Raw genomic sequence first — 20896 nt, 5'->3', positions numbered from 1 at the left:
AGGCACTGTCTCACCCCTAGGCACTGTCTCACCCATAGCCACCGTCTCACCCCTAGGCACTGTCTCACCCCAAGGCACTGTCTCACCCATAGGCACCGTCTCACCCCTAGGAACCGTCTCACCCCTTGGCACCGTCTCACCCCTAAAGCTCCTCTTCACTCAGGCTCACCTGTGGAATGGGTGATATTTTGAGCACTGTCTCACCCCTAGGCACTGTCTCACCCCTAGGCACTGTCTCACCCCTAGGCACTGTCTCACCCCTAGGCACCGTCTCACCCATAGCCACCGTCTCACCCCTAGGCACTGTCTCACCCCAAGGCACTGTCTCACCCCTAGGCACCGTCTCACCCATAGCCACCGTCTCACCCCTAGGCACCATCTCACCCCTAGGCTCTGTCTCACCCCTAGGCACCGTCTCACCCATAGCCACCGTCTCACCCCTAGGCACTGTCTCACCCCTAGGCACTGTCTCACCCCAAGGCACTGTCTCACCCCTAGGCACCATCTCACCCCTAGGCACTGTCTCACCCCTAGGCACTGTCTCACCCCTAGGCACCATCTCACCCCTAGGCACTGTCTCACCCCTAGGCACTGTCTCACCCCTAGGCACTGTCTCACCCCTAGGCACTGTCTCACCCCTAGGCACCATCTCACCCATAGCCACCGTCTCACCCCTAGGCACTGTCTCACCCCAAGGCACTGTCTCACCCCTAGGCACCGTCTCACCCATAGCCACCGTCTCACCCCTAGGCACTGTCTCACCCCAAGGCACTGTCTCACCCATAGGCACCGTCTCACCCCTAGGCACTGTCTCACCCCTAGGCACTGTCTCACCCCTTTGCACTGTCATACCCCTAGGCACTGTCTCACCCCTACGCACCGTCTCACCCATAGGCACTGTCATACCCCTAGGCACTGTCTCACCCCTTTGCACTGTCATACCCCTAGGCACTGTCTCACCCCTTGGCACCGTCTAACCCCTATGCACCGTCTCACCCCTAGGCACCGTCTCACCCCTAGGCACTGTCTCACCCCTTTGCACTGTCATACCCCTAGGCACTGTCTCACCCCTACGCACCGTCTCACCCATAGGCACTGTCATACCCCTAGGCACTGTCTCACCCCTTTGCACTGTCATACCCCTAGGCACTGTCTCACCACTTGGCACCGTCTAACCCCTATTATCAAAGACAGTGGTCCTTAGACAAGAGAGGGAATGTTCAGGGAATAAATATAGACTAAATAGAACTATATTTTTAAGAAATGTCTAGCCGGACAGATTAATATCTTGATAAAAATAATGCAGGAGGAATACGACACAGAGTGTGATGAACGTGGGACACCAGCCGATGTCCGACTAACACACTGGAGGGACACAAGCAAGGGAGAAAAATAGTAGACAAAATCGGGTCATCTGGGTATCATGAATCATAAGCAGATAATCCACAGTATACACATATGCATGCACAATATATATCAACTGTGCATTTAGTGCATTTTGGTCTCACCCCTAGGCACCGTCTCACCCCAAGGCACCGTTTCACCCCAAGGCACCGTCTCACCCCTAGGCACTGTCTCACCCCTAGCCAACGTCTCATCCATAGGCACCGTCTCACCCTTAGGCACCGTCTCACCCTTAGGCACCATCTCACCCCTAGGCACTGTCATACCTCTAGGCACTGTCTCACCCCTTGGCACTGTCTCACTCCTTGGCATCGTCTCACCCCTAGGCACCGTCTCACCCCAAGACACCGTCTCACCCCTTGGCACTGTCTCACCCCTAGGCACCGTCTCACCCATAGGCACCGTCTCACCCCTAGGCACTGTCTCACCCATACGCACCGTCTCACCCATAGGCACCGTCTCACCCTTAGGCACTGTCTCACCCATAGGCACCATCTCACCCATAGGCACCGTCTCACCCCAAGGCACCGTCTCACCCCTTGGCACTGTCTCACCCCTAGGCACCATCTCACCCATAGGCACTGTCTCACCCCTAGGCACTGCCTCACCCCTAGGCACTGTCTCACCCCTAGGCACCATCTCACCCATAGGCACTGTCTCACCCCTAGGCACTGCCTCACCCCTAGGCACTGTCATACCCCTAGGCACCATCTCACCCATAGGCACCGTCTCAACCCTAGGCACTGTCTCACCCCTAGGCACGCCTCACCCCTAGGCACTGTCTCACCCCTAGGCACCATCTCACCCATAGGCACTGTCTCACCCCTAGGCACTGCCTCACCCCTAGGCACTGTCTCACCCCTAGGCACCATCTCACCCATAGGCACTGTCTCACCCCTAGGCACTGCCTCACCCCTAGGCACTGTCATACCCCTAGGCACCATCTCACCCATAGGCACTGTCTCACCCCTAGGCACTGCCTCACCCCTAGGCACTGTCATACCCCTAGGCACTGTCTCACCCATAGGCACCGTCTCAACCCTAGGCACCGTCTCACCCCTAGGCACCGTCTCACCCATAGGCACTGTCTCACCCCTAGGCACTGCCTCACCCCTAGGCACTGTCTCACCCCTAGGCACCATCTCACCCATAGGCACTGTCTCACCCCTAGGCACTGCCTCACCCCTAGGCACTGTCATACCCCTAGGCACCATCTCACCCATAGGCACTGTCTCACCCCTAGGCACTGCCTCACCCCTAGGCACTGTCATACCCCTAGGCACTGTCTCACCCATAGGCACCGTCTCAACCCTAGGCACCGTCTCACCCCTAGGCACGCCTCACGCCTCTTGCTCCTCTTCACTCAGGCTCACCTGTGCAGTGGGTCCCATTCCCTCTGTATCCAGCGGAGCAGTTACACGTGGGCTCAGAATCCGCAGGTCCTGGAAGACAACTGAGAGAAGAGTGAGAGCTTCAGGACCTTCTCAAGCAAATCACCTGATTGACCCCAAGAAAGCTCGGAGCTCCCCTGATCTCCTGGGGCCAATCACCAAACGACCCCAAACAGAGAGCAGTTTTCATGTCATTGGTGCCTTTAATAAATACTTTATTTTGCAAACACCATTGTTAGTGATCATCTGCTGCCATTATTGACACAAGACTTAGCAACCATGATAGTAAATCAGACAGCTGCAGGCAACCAAACACCGCATTTTGATTGGCTCCTAGAGGGCCAATACCTACCCAGGAGATTCCTATTGAGGGCTCAGGTCCAGCATCAGCCCACACTATGTACTGACACTATGACAACCTCCCACAAGAGCTGTCTGTGGACATGACAGGTCTAATGCACAACTAGACCGCTGACCTCTCAGAGAATGTGTCTGCACGGGAGACATGCTGCATGGGAAGACATCTTTGAAATGGAGTATAGAAAGGAACATGTTTCTTATTGCGGCTGATAAGCGTTTCTCGAATAAAAGAGTCCTTGAAAAAATTCCTTTCTATGTCTTTTTATTATACATGTCATGAGTTCTGTGAAACTGTATCTGAGGAGAGTTTTGTTAGTGATTCAAAGAGTAGAGGTCCAGGTGTGTCCCTGGTAATGCGAGGTCCAGTCGTGTCGGTGTTGATGCGAGGTCCAGGCGTGTCCATGGTGATGCGAGGTCCAGGCGTGTCCATGGTGATGCGAGGTCCAGGCGTGTCTATGGTGATGCAAGGTCCAAGCATGTCCATGGTGATGCGAGGTCCAGGCGTGACCATGGTGATGCGAGGTCCAGGCGTGTCCATGGTGATGCGAGGTCCAGGAGTGTCCATGGTGATGCGAGGTCCAGGTGTGTCCCTGGTAATGCGAGGTCCAGTCGTGTCGGTGTTGATGCGAGGTCCAGGCGTGTCCATGGTGATGCGAGGTCCAGGCGTGTCCATGGTGATGCGAGGTCCAGGCGTGTCTATGGTGATGCAAGGTCCAAGCATGTCCATGGTGATGCGAGGTCCAGGCGTGACCATGGTGATGCGAGGTCCAGGCGTGTCCATGGTGATGCGAGGTCCAGGAGTGTCCATGGTGATGCGAGGTCCAGGTGTGTCCCTGGTAATGCGAGGTCCAGTCGTGTCGGTGTTGATGCGAGGTCCAGGCGTGTCCATGGTGATGCGAGGTCCAGGAGTGTCCATGGTGATGCGAGGTCCAGGCGTGTCCATGGTGATGCGAGGTCCAGGCGTGTCCATGGTGATGCGAGGTCCAGGCGTGTCCATGGTGATGTGAGGTCCAGGCGTGTCCATGGTGATCGAGGTCCAGGCGTGTCCATGGTGATGCAAGGTCCAGCCGTGCCCATGGTGATGTGAGGTCCAGGCGTGTCCATGGTGATCGAGGTCCAGGCGTGTCCATGGTGATCGAGGTCCAGGCATGTCCCTGGTGATGCAAGGTCCAGCCGTGCCCATGGTGATGCGAGGTCCAGCCGTGCCCATGGTGATGTGAGGTCCAGGCCTGTCTATGGTGATGCGAGGTCCAGGCATGTCCATGGTGATGCGAGGTCCAGGCGTGTCCATGGTGATGCGAGGTCCAGGCGTGTCTATGGTGATGCGAGGTCCAGGCGTGTCCATGGTGATGCGAGGTCCAGCCGTGTCCATGGTGATGCGAGGTCCAGGCGTGTCTATGGTGATGCGAGGTCCAGGCGTGTCCATGCTGATGCAAGGTCCAGGCGTGTCTATGGTGATGCGAGGTCCAGGCGTGTCCATGGTGATGCGAGGTCCAGGCGTGTCCATGGTGATGTGAGGTCCAGACGTGTCCATGCTGATGCGAGGTCCAGGCGTGTCTATGGTGATGCGAGGTCCAGGCGTGTCCATGGTGAGGTCATGTTCAGGCGTGTCCATGGTGATGCAAGGTCCAAGCATGTCCATGGTGATGCGAGGTCCAGGCGTGTCCATGGTGATGCGAGGTCCAGGCGTGTCCGTGGAGATGCGAGGTCCGGAAAGTCCATGGTCATACGAGGTCCAGGCGTGTCCGTGGTGATGCGAGGTCCAGGCGTGTCCATGGTGATGCGAGGTCCAGGCGTGCCCATGGTGATACGAGGTCCAGGCGTGTCTGTGGTGATGCGAGGTCCAGGCGTGCCCATGGTGATACGAGGTCCAGGAGTGTCCGTGATGATGCGAGGTCCAGGCGTGTCCATGGTCATGTGAGGTCCAGGAGTGTTCATGGTGATGCGAGGTCCAGAGTGATGCGAGGTCCAGGCGTGTCCATGGTGATGCGAGGTCCAGGCGTGTCCATGGTCATGTGAGGTCCAGGAGTGTTCATGGTGATGCGAGGTCCAGGCGTGTCCATGGTCACGTGAGGTCCAGGAGTGTTCATGGTGATGCAAGGTCCAGGCGTGTCCATGGTGATGCGAGGTCCAGGCGTGTCCATGTTGATGCGAGGTCCAGGCGTGTCCATGGTGATGCGAGGTCCAGGCGTGTCCCTGGTGATGCGAGGTCCAGGAGTGTCCGTGGTGATACGAGGTCCAAGCCTGTCATGGTGAAGCGCAGTCCAGGCATGTCCATGGTCATGTGAGGTCCAGGAGTGTTCATGGTGATGCGAGGTCCAGGCTTGTCCATGGTGATACGAGGTCCAGGCGTGTCCGTGGTGATGCGAGGACCAGGCGTGTCCATGTTGATGCGAGGTCCAGGAGTGTCCATGGTGATGCGAGGTCCAGGTGTGTCCCTGGTGATGCGAGGTCCAGGCGTGTCCGTGGAGATGCGAGGTCCAGGTGTGTCCCTGGTGATGCGAGGTCCAGGTGTGTCCCTGGTGATGCGAGGTCCAGGCGTGCCCATGGTGATGCGAGGTCCAGGTGTGTCCATGGTGATGCGAGGTCCAGGAGTGTCCATGGTGATGCGAGGTTCAGGCGTGTCCATGGTGATGCGAAGTCCAGGCGTGTCCATGGTGATGCGGGGTCCAGGAGTGTCCATGTTGATGCGAGGTTCAGGCGTGTCCCTGGTGATGTGAGGTCCAGGTGTGTCCCTGGTGATGCGAGGTCCAGGCGTGTCCATGGTGATGCGAGGTCCAGGCGTGTCCATGGTGATGTGAGGTCCAGGAGTGTCCATGGTGATGCAAGGTTCAGGCGTGTCCATGGTGATGCGAGGTCCAGGCGTGTCCATGGTGATGCGAGGTCCAGGAGTGTCCATGGTGATGCGAGGTTCAGGCGTGTCCATGATGATGCGAGGTCCAGGCGTGTCCATGGTGATGCGAGGTCCAAGCGTGTCCATGGTGATTCGAGGTCCAGAACCTGTTATGTAACCCTGAGAACAAAGCGTGCCCTCATAGTGGGCATTGCCCTGCGTACATCATATAAAGCGTAGGCGGTGGTGCACTGTGGTTTCTGAATCAATGGTGTGACCAGAAATGTTTCTCTGTGCCAGGGAGAGGCAGGCCCACTTGCTACTTTCATGTAAAGTTCAGCAGTTATGTCATAGACAGAACTTTGCTCTGACAGCTCATGTGCATGTTGAGGGGATGTATATGCTCCATGTGTGTTGCACATGTGGCAGAGACTCTGTGTTGTGAGATTCTGAGTACTGCGGCCACTACATGTCCCTGTTTTGGCACAAGATGGAAGGTGGGCTCAGCCTGCCCAGGCATGGACGAGTACTGCCTGCACTCCACAGGTGTGGACGGGAAACCCCAGCATGCCACAGGCTTGGACGGGAACTGCCGGCATGCCACAGGCGTGGATGGGTGCCACCGGCACACCACAGGCATGTATAGGTACCGCTGGCACACCACAGGTGTGGACCGGAACCGCCGGCATGCCACAGGCATGGGTGGGTACAGCCGGCAGACCACAGGCATGGAAGGGAACTGCCGGCACGCCACAGGCGTGAATGGGTGCCGCCGGCACACCACAGGCATGGACGGGTGCCGCTGGCACACCACAGGCATGGACGGGAACTGCTGGCATGTCACAGGCATCTACGGGTACTCCCAGCACACCACAGGCATGGATTGGTACTACCGGCATACCACAGGCTTGGATGGGTACTGCCGGAATGCCACAGGCTTGGATGGGTACTGCCGGAATGCCACAGGCGTGGATGGGTACTGCCTACATTCCTATGGATGGAGGGTGGGAGAGGTGAGGGAGGGTCCAGGCAAGACAGCCTTTAGAAATGCACTTTTTTAGCAAAGGAAGTCCGGTTGCTTTTTCCTAAGCATTGCCATTTGGTAGATGGTAGGGATGAAGGGTGGGACTGCTGGTTGTTTTGTAGGATGTGCAGACATTTGTAGGCAGGACTGCTCTTTTGACTGCCCTGGATTACTGCTTTGGGAATGCTCATCATGACTTCATTGTCCCCATGTTGTGGACAACCACAGCCCGTGCAGGTAAGAGCAGTGGGCAGTGGGGCTGGGTGGGGATTTCGATGGACAATGGAGAGAGAAAATTAATTATTTATTTCATTTCCCCTCAACATCATTCATCGAAATCCCCTCTCACCCGGTGTAATACTTGGGTTCGCAGCAGAGGGTTACAAATTCAACTTTAAGAAGTCACGAATTGCCCATCTAACTGTCCTGTTTTTAGGATATGAATTATCAAGTGAAGGCAAAATCCTGGCAGACAATTTCTTAGAGAAATGTGCTGTAATCCAAGCACCACGAACGCTGAAAAACTTACAATCAATTCTAGGTTTCCTGAATTTCGGAAGAACTTACATTCTAAATTATGCAGAAATGGTAAAACCTCTCTATGAACTACTAAAACCAGATTTTAAAACAATCAATTGGACTCAAAAACACACAGAAATTTTGAGATCATTGCAAACAGACATGTTAGCTAAAACAAAATTGCAAACACGCGATAACACTCGCAACCTTGTAATCCGAGTCATCCCAGGAAGATGCGGATTCACATACCTGACCTCTAATGAGGGAGAAACTGTACCAATAGCATACAAATCACATTTATACACAAAAGCTGAAATGAAATTTAGCTCAACGGAAAAAATTCTAACTGCGGTTCAGACTGCGGTAGCAAAAGAAAGAGCCCTAGCACAAGGTAAACGAATAATCATCGTTACACCAGTACCAGCCCTGGAAGCGGTAACAAAGGCAAGCATTCCAAATGCTAAAGCGCTACATCCTAGATGGATCCAATGGGTTAATTCTCTTGCTGCAACAGACGTGGTCTACGAATTTGATCCTAATTTAAAAACGCAAGAATTTCTCCAATATGAATTTGAATGTCCTCTGCCGACCGAAATCCTGCCCCTTGAACACTACGGCTGTATAATATATACAGACGGATCAGCACAGCCCGCAGTTGGGGGTAAACAAGCTTACAGTGCTGCGTGCGCGATTGTTAAAGGTCGTTGGCACGAAGGAAAATTTAGACCACTGGTCACTAAAACACAATCTCTAGGAAATTGTACAGCTCAGCGAGCTGAACTACTGGCTTTTAAGATGGCGCTTGAAAATACTGATCGCGAATTCCCCACACTCATAGTGTGCGATTCGTATTATTGCGTTCAGTCTTATAATGAATACCTGCAGAATTGGGTTCTAAATGGTTTCAAAGATGCAAAGGGTGGCACAATCAAGCATAAAACTCTTTGGGAACAAGTAGTTCTTTTACAAAAGGAACTACAAAAGACTCACGTGATACATACACTGAGTCATCAACGTGATGGCGTTCATGTTGCAGGGAATTCATTGGCTGATGAGGCCGCGAAGGGAGCTGTGCAAACGGCTTCCGTAGTTGCCATCACCCGGTCAAAAACAAAAATAGACAGCGACATATTACAAGCTGTCAGTGCTACAGTAAATAATGCGATAAAAACACTCCCGAAAGGCTTTCCAGTGAAGTACTCATGCATAACTTATGGGAATAACGTTCCATTTGCTCGAATCCCTGGAGTGGGGGATAGGGCAATTCCAAACATGGAACATAAGTTAGGACTAATTATAGCGGCACACGAAGGGCTCGCCTCTGCACACGCTGGTGTCTCGGCCACAGTATCATTATTAAAACAGAGATACTGGTGGCCACAAATGAGAAGACAAACTAGGAACTATGTTCTAGATTGTGAAATATGCCAAAAAATGAAAGTTTCAACAGTAAAAAGATCAGCACAGACGCCCCTTCTGATCTCAGATAAACCATTAGCTTGTGTTTACCTGGACCACTGTGGTCCCTTACAAAGGGATGGCAACTATAAATATATCATGGTCGTAGTGGACTCCTGCACGAGATTCATTTGGATGTGGCCCCAGCGCTCGGCTGACGCCAGAACTGTTATAAAAGATTTGCGAGTCTTTATCGGCACATACGCAATTGGCATGCTACACTCTGATCAGGGTCCTGCTTTTAGCTCTCGAGCTTATAAGGAGGCCATGGCCAGCATGGGCATTGCATTGCGGTATTCTTGTCCCTTCCATCCTGAGGGAAACGGGCTTGTGGAAAGAAAAAACCGAGATATAAAGCAATCTATAACGGCAAAGGTATTAGGTTCGGGTGTTGGGTGGGTCAAACATTTAATAAGTGTCCAACGTAGTCTTAATAATCTGCCAAGAAATTCTCTAAAAGGTTTCAGTCCGTACGAACTATTGTTCAGGACTAGAATGCAAATCCAGGACCTCGATAGTCAAACTTCAGTGGTAGAAAGAAAATGCTTTGATATCAAAGATCGTTTGGCTATTTTACAGGACTTAAATGAAACAAGAAAAGACCTGAGCAACATAAAGTTGAAACAACAGCCAACAGCCACTGAAGAGAAACCACCTGTCCCAGCAAGGCCTGTCGGGATTCCAAAGATTGGGGATCTGGTCAGAGAGAAAATCGCGGTGAAGAAGGAATTTGGGCCTTCTTACAGAAAAGCAGTACCTGTCTTAGCTGTCAACGGAACAAGATCAGTTGTACTACCGCCCCTTGCTGGTAAAAAGGAGAACCGAGTTGTATCCATCGACCTGGTTAAACCACAATCATATCATGTGGCCAATAGTAAGTAGTAGGCCAAGTGGACTCCCAAGAAGTAGCAGAACACCAAAGTTTGCTACAAATCAAGAGGTTCAAACTGAGAGACTAATCACATTTGATAACCCTACAGTAAATCAACAAGGACTATGCAACAAAGCCATGGAACTTATGCCTCTTGAAACCCAAATCACAACTACTCGTCAAGAAACACCTGTCTACAACGATGTAGCCACAGACTATGCTGATGAAACAAAGAAAATTCCAAAAGCAAAGAAAAATCCAGAAGCAATTCCAACAATTGACAGAACTGCATCAGGCTACTTCATCAATTTCGATGACTTTTCTGAGGATCCGAGCGAACCTGAGGAACAGCCAACATCAACAACAACTTTTAAAGACAAGGCTAAAGAACTCTTTCATAAACTAAAGGAGACCTATCTGATCTCCCCATGGATTGAATTTTGGGTGATACTGGGAGTACTTTTCCTCCTGCTTTGGCTCATCAACTATGCTTGGGACATTTCATTGAGGGAAAATATGTTACAATGGACACAGCAAGACAGAAAATCAACTTGGTCCTAAAGCCACACAAGTCTTCACACATCGAAAAAAGAGAACTTTCTTCAGTGAACTTCACAGCCAATCCATTACCCGGTGGGGTAGCATGGGACAAAACTGATTACGATATATATGGCCCGGTCGAACTCTTGAAGTATCCTCATCAATTTAAGGTTTCATTAAGTGACTTTGTAAAACCGAGAAATTTCCATACTTCTCAGGGTTTAACACAAGTGACGCAGAAACATTTTATTTCAAACTGTTAAATAAGACAGGAATGAAAACCATGCTAACAAATACAAAATTAATCTATTCAGAATCGTTTTATGATAAAATGAATACATTTGGTTTTGATTTTTGGAACAAAAACATTGAAACGAAAACCATCTGGGGTACTAAAGACTGGCAAGTCCGAGGTATAGAATCATTATTCAGAGCCTGTATGATCCCAGAACACGTATATTTTTGAATGACACAATTCAACAAACAACCTGTCTTGGCCTAGCCAAAATTAAAGACTTAAACAAACCGTCTATTCCAAAGCCATCACCTGATAGTAATAGCACTACAGATGTTGAGATAGACGTAGCCCATATTTTTAACCAAAACAGAACACATCCTAATTGGAAGAAATGGTTGATCTGGCCCACAGACACAAATAATTGTCAAGATAGATTCCTGAACAAAATACAGGGGTTCAAATTGTCAAGGCCAGACCCTAGATACTCCCAGCGACAACATCCAGGGATTGTAACAACATACAGTGTAGGAAAACTCTGCCTTGAATGGCTACAGACATCCACACTGTCAGAAATTAAGCAACACTTAACTTTACTTAAAGAAGGTGCTGACTTGCGTGATTTCCTTATGGGACCACGCAAACAGCGTCAAAAACGTTTCATAGCGGCCTCTATATATGCAGCTTACAACGAAGCTTGGAAAGTAACTCAAATTAAAACAGCAGAGAAAATACGGGAAATTGACCGTATTAATTTGGAAAAATCACTTTCTGTTGTGGACAATGGGTTAATGACTCTGTCTTCCAGAATATATTCACTAGACATAATTGTATCATCTGCAATCGATATAATAGAACAGGACATGCTAATGTTACAACATGGTCAGTCCCAATAGCGTCCTATTGTACAGCTTGGCTGGACGTTACAAAATCTGCGTTCTGGCTACGTGCCTTGGCGTTTAATCAACACAACGTCATTATTCTCTATCTTTAACCTTACTGATATACAAATCAGCCTGGCACAAAAGGGAGCAGAATATACAATTCTGAGTATTGAAAAACTTGAGAGATTACCATTGACAATGTCAGAACGACCTGTCATTGAATGGATAATACATGGGATAATAACTATTCTGATAACGACTTTCCAATTTCGATACTGCCAACGGTATATACAGGCAGGCCAGTATGAAAGGTTGGGTAAAGGATACATCAAGTCAACATGGGAATTACCTTACACACACACATGTTATAGTGAAAAAGGGCAGAATATATTTCTTAGTGGTAATAATTGTGAAAAATCACTAAGTGGTATACTTCTGTGTCAGGGCATAAATTTGCATGGGGCCTGTGAGGGGACTTCAAATAACCTTTCATGTCACCAGCTTGGCACACCTGCAACTCGAATAGAGCCATTCTTTAGACGGCTTTCTAACGGGAGCTATGTTCTAATTGTGGACCACAGATGTTGTGGCCGGTAACTAGACATAATATCGACTCCACAATATCGAATGGACAAAATATCGAGTTAAAAATATCGACAATAATAAAATATCGATAACAAAAATATCGTTGGGAAAAATATCGATTAAAATAATGATAAAAAAATATCGAGTACAAAAATATCGACTCAAAAAAATCGACAAGACAAAATATCGATAAATAGTCAAAGTAAAAAATATCGATAATATGTAGAAAAAAGGTTTAAAATAAAATAAAATGTATTAATAGTAATATAAATTGTAGTTAATGTTTAGGAGCGGGATGTTGGGTTAATAGGGGATAAGGGTGGGGAGTAATTTAAAATAAATAATTAATTAATATATGTTTGTAAATATATTTAATTATTAATTAATTGATAAATAATTAATATTAATTAGTTAATTAATAATATTATTGTGTACATAATTTTTATTAGTAATTAATTGGTAATTAATTAATATTAATTAGTTAATTAATTTATATAATTGTGTACATATTTTTTATTAGTAATTAATTGGTAATTGTGTACATATTTTTTATTAGTAATTAATTGGTAATTAATTATTATTAATTAGTTAATTACATTAATTAGAGTAATGTTTTTATATATAATATATTGTTCATGTTAATTAATTAATTGGGAAAACATATTAATTATTAAATTAAATTAATTACAGCTAATGTGCTAATATATTAACTTCTTTGTTATTGTTATAAATTGTAGTTAATGTTTAGGAGCGGGATGTTGGGTTAATAGGGGATAAGGGTGGGGAGTAATTTAAAATAAATAATTAATTAATATATGTTTGTAAATATTTTTAATTATTAATTAATTGATAAATAATTATTATTAATTAGTTAATTAATTAATATAATTGTGTACATATTTTTTTTAGTAATTAATTGGTAATTAATTAATATTAATTAGTTAATTAATTATTATAATTGTATACATATTTTTTATTAGTAATTAATTGGTAAATAATTAATATTAATTAGTTAATTACATTAATTAGAGTAATGTTTTTATATATAATATATTGTTCTTGTTAATTAATTAATTGGGAAGACATATTATTAATTATTAAATTAAATTAATTACAGCTAATGTGCTAATATATTAACTTCTTTGTTATTGTTATAAATTGTAGTTAATGTTTAGGAGCGGGATGTTGGGTTAATAGGGGATAAGGGTGAGGAGTAATTTAAAATAAATAATTAATTAATATATGTTTGTAAATATTTTTTATTATTAATTAATTGATAAATAATTAATATTAATTAGTTAATTAATTAATATAATTGTGTACATTTTTTTGAGTAATTAATTGGTAATTAATTAATATTAATTAGTTAATTACATTAATTAGAGTAATGTTTTTATATATATTTTGTTCTTGTTAATTAATTAATTGGGAAAAAATATTATTAATTATTACATTAAATTAATTACAGCTAATGTGCTAATATATTAACTTCTTTGTTATTGTTAATTAATAATTAATTGGTAATTGAATAATATTAATTAATTTAGGGTAAAGGAGTTTTTTTAGGGTTCAGGGTCAGTTTTGGGTTTTTGGGTAAAGGGGTATTTTTAGGGTTCTGGGTCAGATTTGGGTTTTTGGGTAAAGGGGTATTTTTAGTGTTCAGGGTCAGTTTTCAGTTCTTGGGTAAAGGGGTATATTTTTTGGTTCAGGGTCAGTTTTCAGTTTTTGGGTAAAGGGGTATTTTTAGGGTTCAGGGTCAGTTTTCAGTTTTTGGGTAAAGGGGTATTTTTTGGGTTCAGGGTCAGTTTTGGGTTTTTGGGTAAAGGGGTATTTTTTAGGGTTCAGGGTCAGTTTGAAAATCTTGGGTAAAGGGCTAATTTTAGGGTTCAGGGTCAGTTTTCAGTTCTTGGGTAAAGGGGCATATTTTTGGGTTCAGGGTCAGTTTTAAGTTCTTGGGTAAAGGGGTATTTTTAGGGTTCAGGGTCAGTTTTCAGTTCTTGGGTAAAGGCGTATATTTTTGGGTTCAGCGTCAGTTTTCAGTTTTTGGGTAAAGGGGTATTTTTAGGGTTCAGGGTCAGTTTTCAGTTCTTGGGTAAAGGGGTATTTTTTGGGTTCAGGGTCAGTTTTCAGTTTTTGGGTAAAGGGGTATTTTTAGGGTTCAGGGTCAGTTTTCAGTTTTTGGGTAAAGGGGTATTTTTTGGGTTCAGGGTCAGTTTTGGGTTTTTGGGTAAAGGGGTATTTTTTAGGGTTCAGGGTCAGTTTGAAAATCTTGGGTAAAGGGCTAATTTTAGGGTTCAGGGTCAGTTTTCAGTTCTTGGGTAAAGGGGTATATTTTTGGGTTCAGGGTCAGTTTTAAGTTCTTGGGTAAAGGGGTATTTTTAGGGTTCAGGGTCAGTTTTCAGTTCTTGGGTAAAGGCGTATATTTTGGGGTTCAGCGTCAGTTTTCAGTTTTTGGGTAAAGGGGTATTTTTAGGGTTCAGGGTCAGTTTTCAGTTCTTGGGTAAAGGGGTATTTTTTGGGTTCAGGGTCAGTTTTCAGTTTTTGGGTAAAGGGGTATTTTTAGGGTTCAGGGTCAGTTTTGGGTAAAGGGGTATTTTTAGGGTTCAGGGTCAGTTTTGGGTTTTTGGATAAAGGGGTATTTTTAGGGTTCAGAGTTAGTTTGGGGTTTTTGGGGTACAGGGATATTTTTAGGGTTCAGGGTCAGTATTGGGTTTTTGGGGTACAGGCGTACAGGGTAAATATAACATAAATTTATATTAAATTAATTAAATGAAATTAAAAAAAAAATCCCTGATAATAGTTTGACTGGAGTAGGAATAGCAATTATTAATTGGTCAGTGTCAAGCACCTTCCTTGATATTAGCTTGACTGGAGTAGGAATAGTAATTAATAATTGTTCTGTGTCCAGCACCTTCCCTGATATTAGCTACACTGGAGTTGGAATAGTAATATAATTTTTTTCTGAGTCCAGCACCTTCCCTGATATTAGCTAGACTGGAGTTGGAATAGTAATTAATCATTGGTCACTATCCAGCACCTTCCCTGATATTAGCTTCACTGGAGTAGCAATAGTAAATATTAATTGGTCAGTGTTCAGCACATTTGCATATAATTGTACATTACCGTGTTATTATATTACAAAATAATGCAAAATGGATGTTTTCACAAAACTTTATTAACATTTTTTTATTTTTTTATGTGTACTACAATACAATCACAATAAAAAAACATAACATTTTTATTAAATGTAGTATTTGCTGAATAACACATTATCTTTTATGTACATGTTGTAAATTATAACACAAAATTATTTTACTACATTTTTTCTGTAAATAAACATATTTATCATCATTAACTTTGAGTAACAAGTATTTATATTGAAATAAATAAAAAACCAGTTTTTTTTCTGCTTCTTCCATTTATATTTAATAATGTTAATATTATATATTAATATTATTAAATATTTATTTTTTACATTTACATTTTTATAAAGTAAAGTAACATGACAATTATTATATTTGCTCAAGATATGGAAATACAAAGTAAGACATTTTTTGGTACATATTTTAGACAATGTTGTTTTTAAATGAAACATATAAATATATTATGTTGTAAACTTTATAACTCTATAGGGGAAGAATATGTTTTATAATAATATCTGGTATTGGCAAAAGATTATTTATGCAATTATATACTTTTATAATACTTAGAAATTATTATAAAACATTTTGTAATAATTAATAAAAATAATAACAATTATATTTATTATTATTATTATTAATTAATAAACATAATCATTTATCTCTTCTTTTCTGAAAAACATACATTCAGAGAAATAAAAATACATTATTTCAGGGCATTATTTATATATTAAATGGTTATATTTTTTTTATTAATAACAATAAATAAGTTATATATTTTATTAATATTAATTATTACCATAAACAATTATAATGTTTAGTTATAAACAAACACAAAGTTATTCCAATAAATGTACACAATAAGAAATTATTTACATATATTATTTCAAGTGTTACATAATTTTTTAATATTATTAATATATAATAATTACTATATATTAATTAATATTAAATATATTTATATTTTTTAAACAGTTTAAATTATAATGAGTCTAGTGTATTAATTTGTTAAAATAACAATGTGTATGTATTATATTTTTTTACTATAACATTGTATTTTCTATGATAGCTTTTCAAAAATGGTTTAAGGGGACTACTTTTTTACCGCGTAAGGTTATTGCGCTTCATTCAGGACTGGAGAAGCTCGCGGTTGGGAGTTGCTTCGCGTGGAGAGAGGTAAGGTTAATTTTACATACAATTTATAACTGAGTGGTAATGTTTGAGGGTATATTCGAACTGTGTAGTGTTTTTGTGTGTATGTATGAATTGTTTATGTAGCGTTTAGGTGAAATGTCGTCGTTATAGATGCGTCGTGTATGTTTTAGTTCTAGTGTTATTTTAAGTGTTAGGAAATGTCTTCTTACATGGTTAATGTTAATTGTGAGTGTATTTACAAATGTTATGGGCTATTTGTGGGTGGGTTTCGTTATGTATGTTTTTTTACAGGTTCCGGTTCCTCGCATGAAAACTACATGGAAGGAAGCGTGTTTTTTTCCGGAGAAACTAATGTATGACTTATTATGGTTATATTTTGACATGTATCTCCTATTTTTCGTGTTTGCCAGGAGCGGATTTTAAATTTTTAAACATTTTTCGGGTTTTTGGAGGGTTTCGTATTGGATTGATACATTGATATGCGTGACCGTTTTTTAAAAGTTGTGTGTTTATCACTTTAAATACTAAAGTGTCCACACTACTGTTTTCGGGATTTCCTGGAGCGTTTATTTCATTTTTACATAATTTTCGGGTTTTTGAGGGTTTCCCATATTGGATTTGTCCTACATTGCAATGGACTGTATGGATTGTATTTTGCTTCATTACGTCTTTTTCACCTACAAAAATTGTAAGTATTTAAAGTAGTTTTTTTATTGGGTGGGAAATGTCGATCTTTATGTAATGTGTATGTATGATGTAATTATAAAAATTGCATATTTGTTCAGAAATAATGTCCCAAATTTTGATAAGTTTCTTAAACAAATATGTATTCTTTATAATTGTTTAGAAATGTTTATGATTTTTATATTTACCATTATTGTAAGAAGACATTAGTATATTTTGTAGACATTTTTATAGTAGGCTTTTAGCTATTATTGACAGGTATTCTAATCCTCTAGTTGTAGGATATAGTGTGACTTGACTTTGCAGTAGTCGGAACATTTGTTTAGTTTGTTTAGTTAGTTTTGGACCAATTTGGGTCACAGATTGTTCCATTCTTAGTTCTTGATAGCTTTGTTCTTTTTTCAAAGCTTCTAGTAGGTTATGGAATGTGGGTTTGGCTCTGCTTGTGGTAGCTTGGAAAGCATTATGCCACCCTTCTACACTGTTGTTTGTTTTAGCCTCTTGGTTTAAAGTACTAAGATAGACATTCCACCAAGGGATTTGGAATTTGGGTTGGCATCGATGTCCAGATCTGTGCAACCTTCCCACCCAAGTATCTTCGAAATAGTCCAGTAATGGGGTTAGTTTATCTTCATTCCTCTTGTAATATGTGCTGTCAATTAATACATTATAGTGTTCCGCTACATCGGTAACAGGAACGTAGGCCAGTGCTATCAATTTTTAAATTTGATAGGCAAAGGTGCTATCTGTTGAGTATAGAATACTTAACGTTGATTTCTGGAGATGTCTCCATATGCTCTGATTGAAATGATAGTAGCAACCCTGGATTGCTGTGTGGGGAAATGTTTTCAAAATGCTATTAATCATAGCTAATTCGAAATCTATAATTATTTTTTGTGGAAAATAATTATTGATTTAATTTTTGAGAACATTTAATATTTCTGTATAAGTGTTTTGCCGTTTGTTAGGTAGCAAACAGTAAATGAAAGGGATGTTATAGTTATGGTATAAACCGTGGATGGAATATAGTTGATAAAAAGGTTTTGGGCATGGTTTAAATGTTCCATCCATCATCCATTGGGGACACTGTTGGATTTTTCTTAAATTACTTGCAGTTGCAAACATTATGATTCTGTTTGTACTGCTTTCATTGTCAAAAAGGATAAATTTGTCTTTATTGTGTGTGATGCACATTTCTGGTGAAATAATAATTTCCTCAAAAGTAGTAGGGTTGGGTTGGGTTGTAGTAGTGAGTCTTTTAGTGTATGCAATTGTGCGTTTAAGGGAGTCAATAGAGGGTAGTTGACCTGAAGCATGGGCTGGGACTTTTAACAGTTCTTCTTTAAGGATTTGTGTTGTTGGTTTATCACTTTGTGTGCTAGCAGTTTTTATACTTTCTAAAGCATCTCTTATTTCAATTTCTGTGACATTGGGGGGATGATTGTGTTCCCTGGTAAATAACACATTAGTTTCCTCAGTAGTAGCCCTTCCATAACATTTGTTTGAGTAATATTTGGTACATTTCCAGAAAACTTTTCTACCACTTTGTCTTTCCTGATTATAAACATAACCCATATAACATAACAGTAATTTATTTTTCTGTGACATAACAAATTCTGCACCTTCTGTCATTTTGTTTTACTTGTTCTAGGAAAGAGTAGAAAGAAACAGAATCAAAAAACATATATTTCACTTTGTGGTGCAAACATAATTAATGATGTTTTTATACTTACAGTTACTAAAAGTAGTAATCACAAATGCAGAACTGTATTTTGAAGGATTTTCTTGTATGTATTTCTTTATTTACTGTTGGTATGAAAATATAGAAATGCTAAGTTAATGTTTACACATAACAAACGTTTTTCCTAGGAAAAAGCAGTTTTCTATTTTGCTTAGTAGTACATTTGATGTAAACATTACATATACTTACTTGTTTAAATAGTTGAGTTGTAGTATTTGGTGGAGTACATCAAGGTAGTAAAGTTCAGATCTGTAGAGAAGATAGAATAAATAAATGTTAAATATTATAAATAATATTTGGAACCGTTGGGAAATTGGAAATATTTAAAAGTATACTAACTTTTAAATAAGTAGTTTTGTTTGCTGTAGGTAGAATAGATGTATGATGTATTCAGAATCTCTGTAGAGGAAATATAAAATAAATAACATGGTGTTAAGAACATAGTTTTCATTTTTTTTCGGAAGTTTTAGACAAATTACAAGTATACTTATATTTTTTACAAGGGTAGTCTTGTCTTTTGGTATAGTTGATGTTGGATGTTTTTATTGGATCTGTAGGGAAGATGTAATATGCAAGATATGTTGTTTAGAAAATAGCATTTTTAATATTGGGTGTTTACTAACAAAAACATATATACTTACATGTTTAATTAGTGTAGTTTAATACATTTGTAGTGTTGAAATAGGAAAATCTCAGAATATCTGTGAATAAAATGTTTAAAATAAAGAATGAATCTTGTGAAATAGTGTTTAAAAACAGCAGTTGGTGTATAACAGAGCATTAATATATACTTACTATCTGATTTTCCAGGTGAAGAAATAGGAGCATGTATTAGGAATTTATTTGGAGTAGTTTCTATCAGAAATGTAAGAGGAGATAAAAATTAAAAAAGTGCAATAGTTAGGAGATATAAGTAAAATAGCAGACTACTAATTTAGATTTCTAAATAATACACTGTAACTTACTTGAATAATTAGCTAGTCAGCTGGATCTTTAAAGATGTTTGTTCAGGAACAAAATCTTCAGAGTGTTGGCATCTTCTTTCTATAGAGTTTGCAGCAACAAATGGTAGAATGCATGTATCCCTTTTATAGTATGTGTATTTTGTGTGCTTTGATTTGATTGGTTGTAGGATGAAATGAAGCATTGTATAGGCTAGTTTGAATTTTTTTTTGTTAATTGGTGTGTTTGTTGATGTGAGAATGGTGGTATGTGGTGATTTCCGCATTAAAGCAGGTTAGTTGTTAAATAAAATAGATGTGCAAGTGGAAAAAAATAATGAAAATGTTAGTTAAATGTAAAGAATATTTTTCAAATGATAGAACGCATTTAATAGAATGTATAGCAAATGTAGATAAATAGGAATGTTATAAAAGTAACAGGTATTATATGTAAAATGTTTTTTGTATAGAGCAATGACTTTTATTGACGATTAATATGGTATTTTAGACATGAAAGGGTACAAAAAAGAACTCGATATTTATTTTGAAACGATATTTTAGTACTCTATATTTTAGTAGTCGATATTGTTGTAGTGTTAGGGGTAATTTAATGAAAAACGATATATTTGTAGTCGATATTTATTAAGGCGATATTTATGTACTCGATATTCTAAAGAGTCGATATTTTTGACTCGATATTTTTGTAGTTGGTGTAATAAGTATACAAAGTCGATATTTTTGTCGTCGATAATTTTTCAACGATATTTTAGCTAGTCGATAATGTGACCGTCGATAATATTTCAGTGATCCGTTGTGGCCTAGTGCCAGGAAAAGCTTATCTAGTTAGCGTAAGTTCCATGGTCACTTGCTGTGAGCGAGTATTGTTTCCAAACGACACTCCAGACAGGGAGGGAAAAAATTTGGCCCAGTCTGAAAATCTCTTCTATTCGAATTGATACTTTAAGCAGAATGAAGTCTGTTCTTCTACAGACACCAGTGCACTTGACGTCATCAAAAGAAACGTATGATCTCCAAGTTGCAAGGACAACGGCAGAGATTCATAACCTTTTATCAACAAATTGCCCCCTACACTTCGCAGAAATGCTAAATGAAATCTTAAACATTTCTGAT

At 41.4% G+C, this 20896-nt stretch overlaps 1 protein-coding gene across 1 annotated transcript in view; it reads right to left on the bottom strand.

Moving 5' to 3' along the window:
* The window catches only part of STAB1 (stabilin 1), a 769578-nt gene that overhangs the window by 243942 nt on the left and 504740 nt on the right, over positions 1–20896 (bottom strand). Inside the window, exon 42 of the mRNA XM_078661896.1 lies at positions 2778–2857. Within this exon, the coding sequence (XP_078518022.1) occupies positions 2778–2857 (80 nt within the window). The remainder of the gene's footprint in view (positions 1–2777; positions 2858–20896) is intronic.

Source organism: Lissotriton helveticus, chromosome 9, assembly GCF_964261635.1.
Source record: "Lissotriton helveticus chromosome 9, aLisHel1.1, whole genome shotgun sequence".
Lineage (NCBI taxonomy): Eukaryota > Metazoa > Chordata > Amphibia > Caudata > Salamandridae > Lissotriton > Lissotriton helveticus.
The sequence above is the reverse complement of the archived record's forward strand: the minus strand, read 5'-3'. Positions and strand labels throughout refer to the sequence as shown.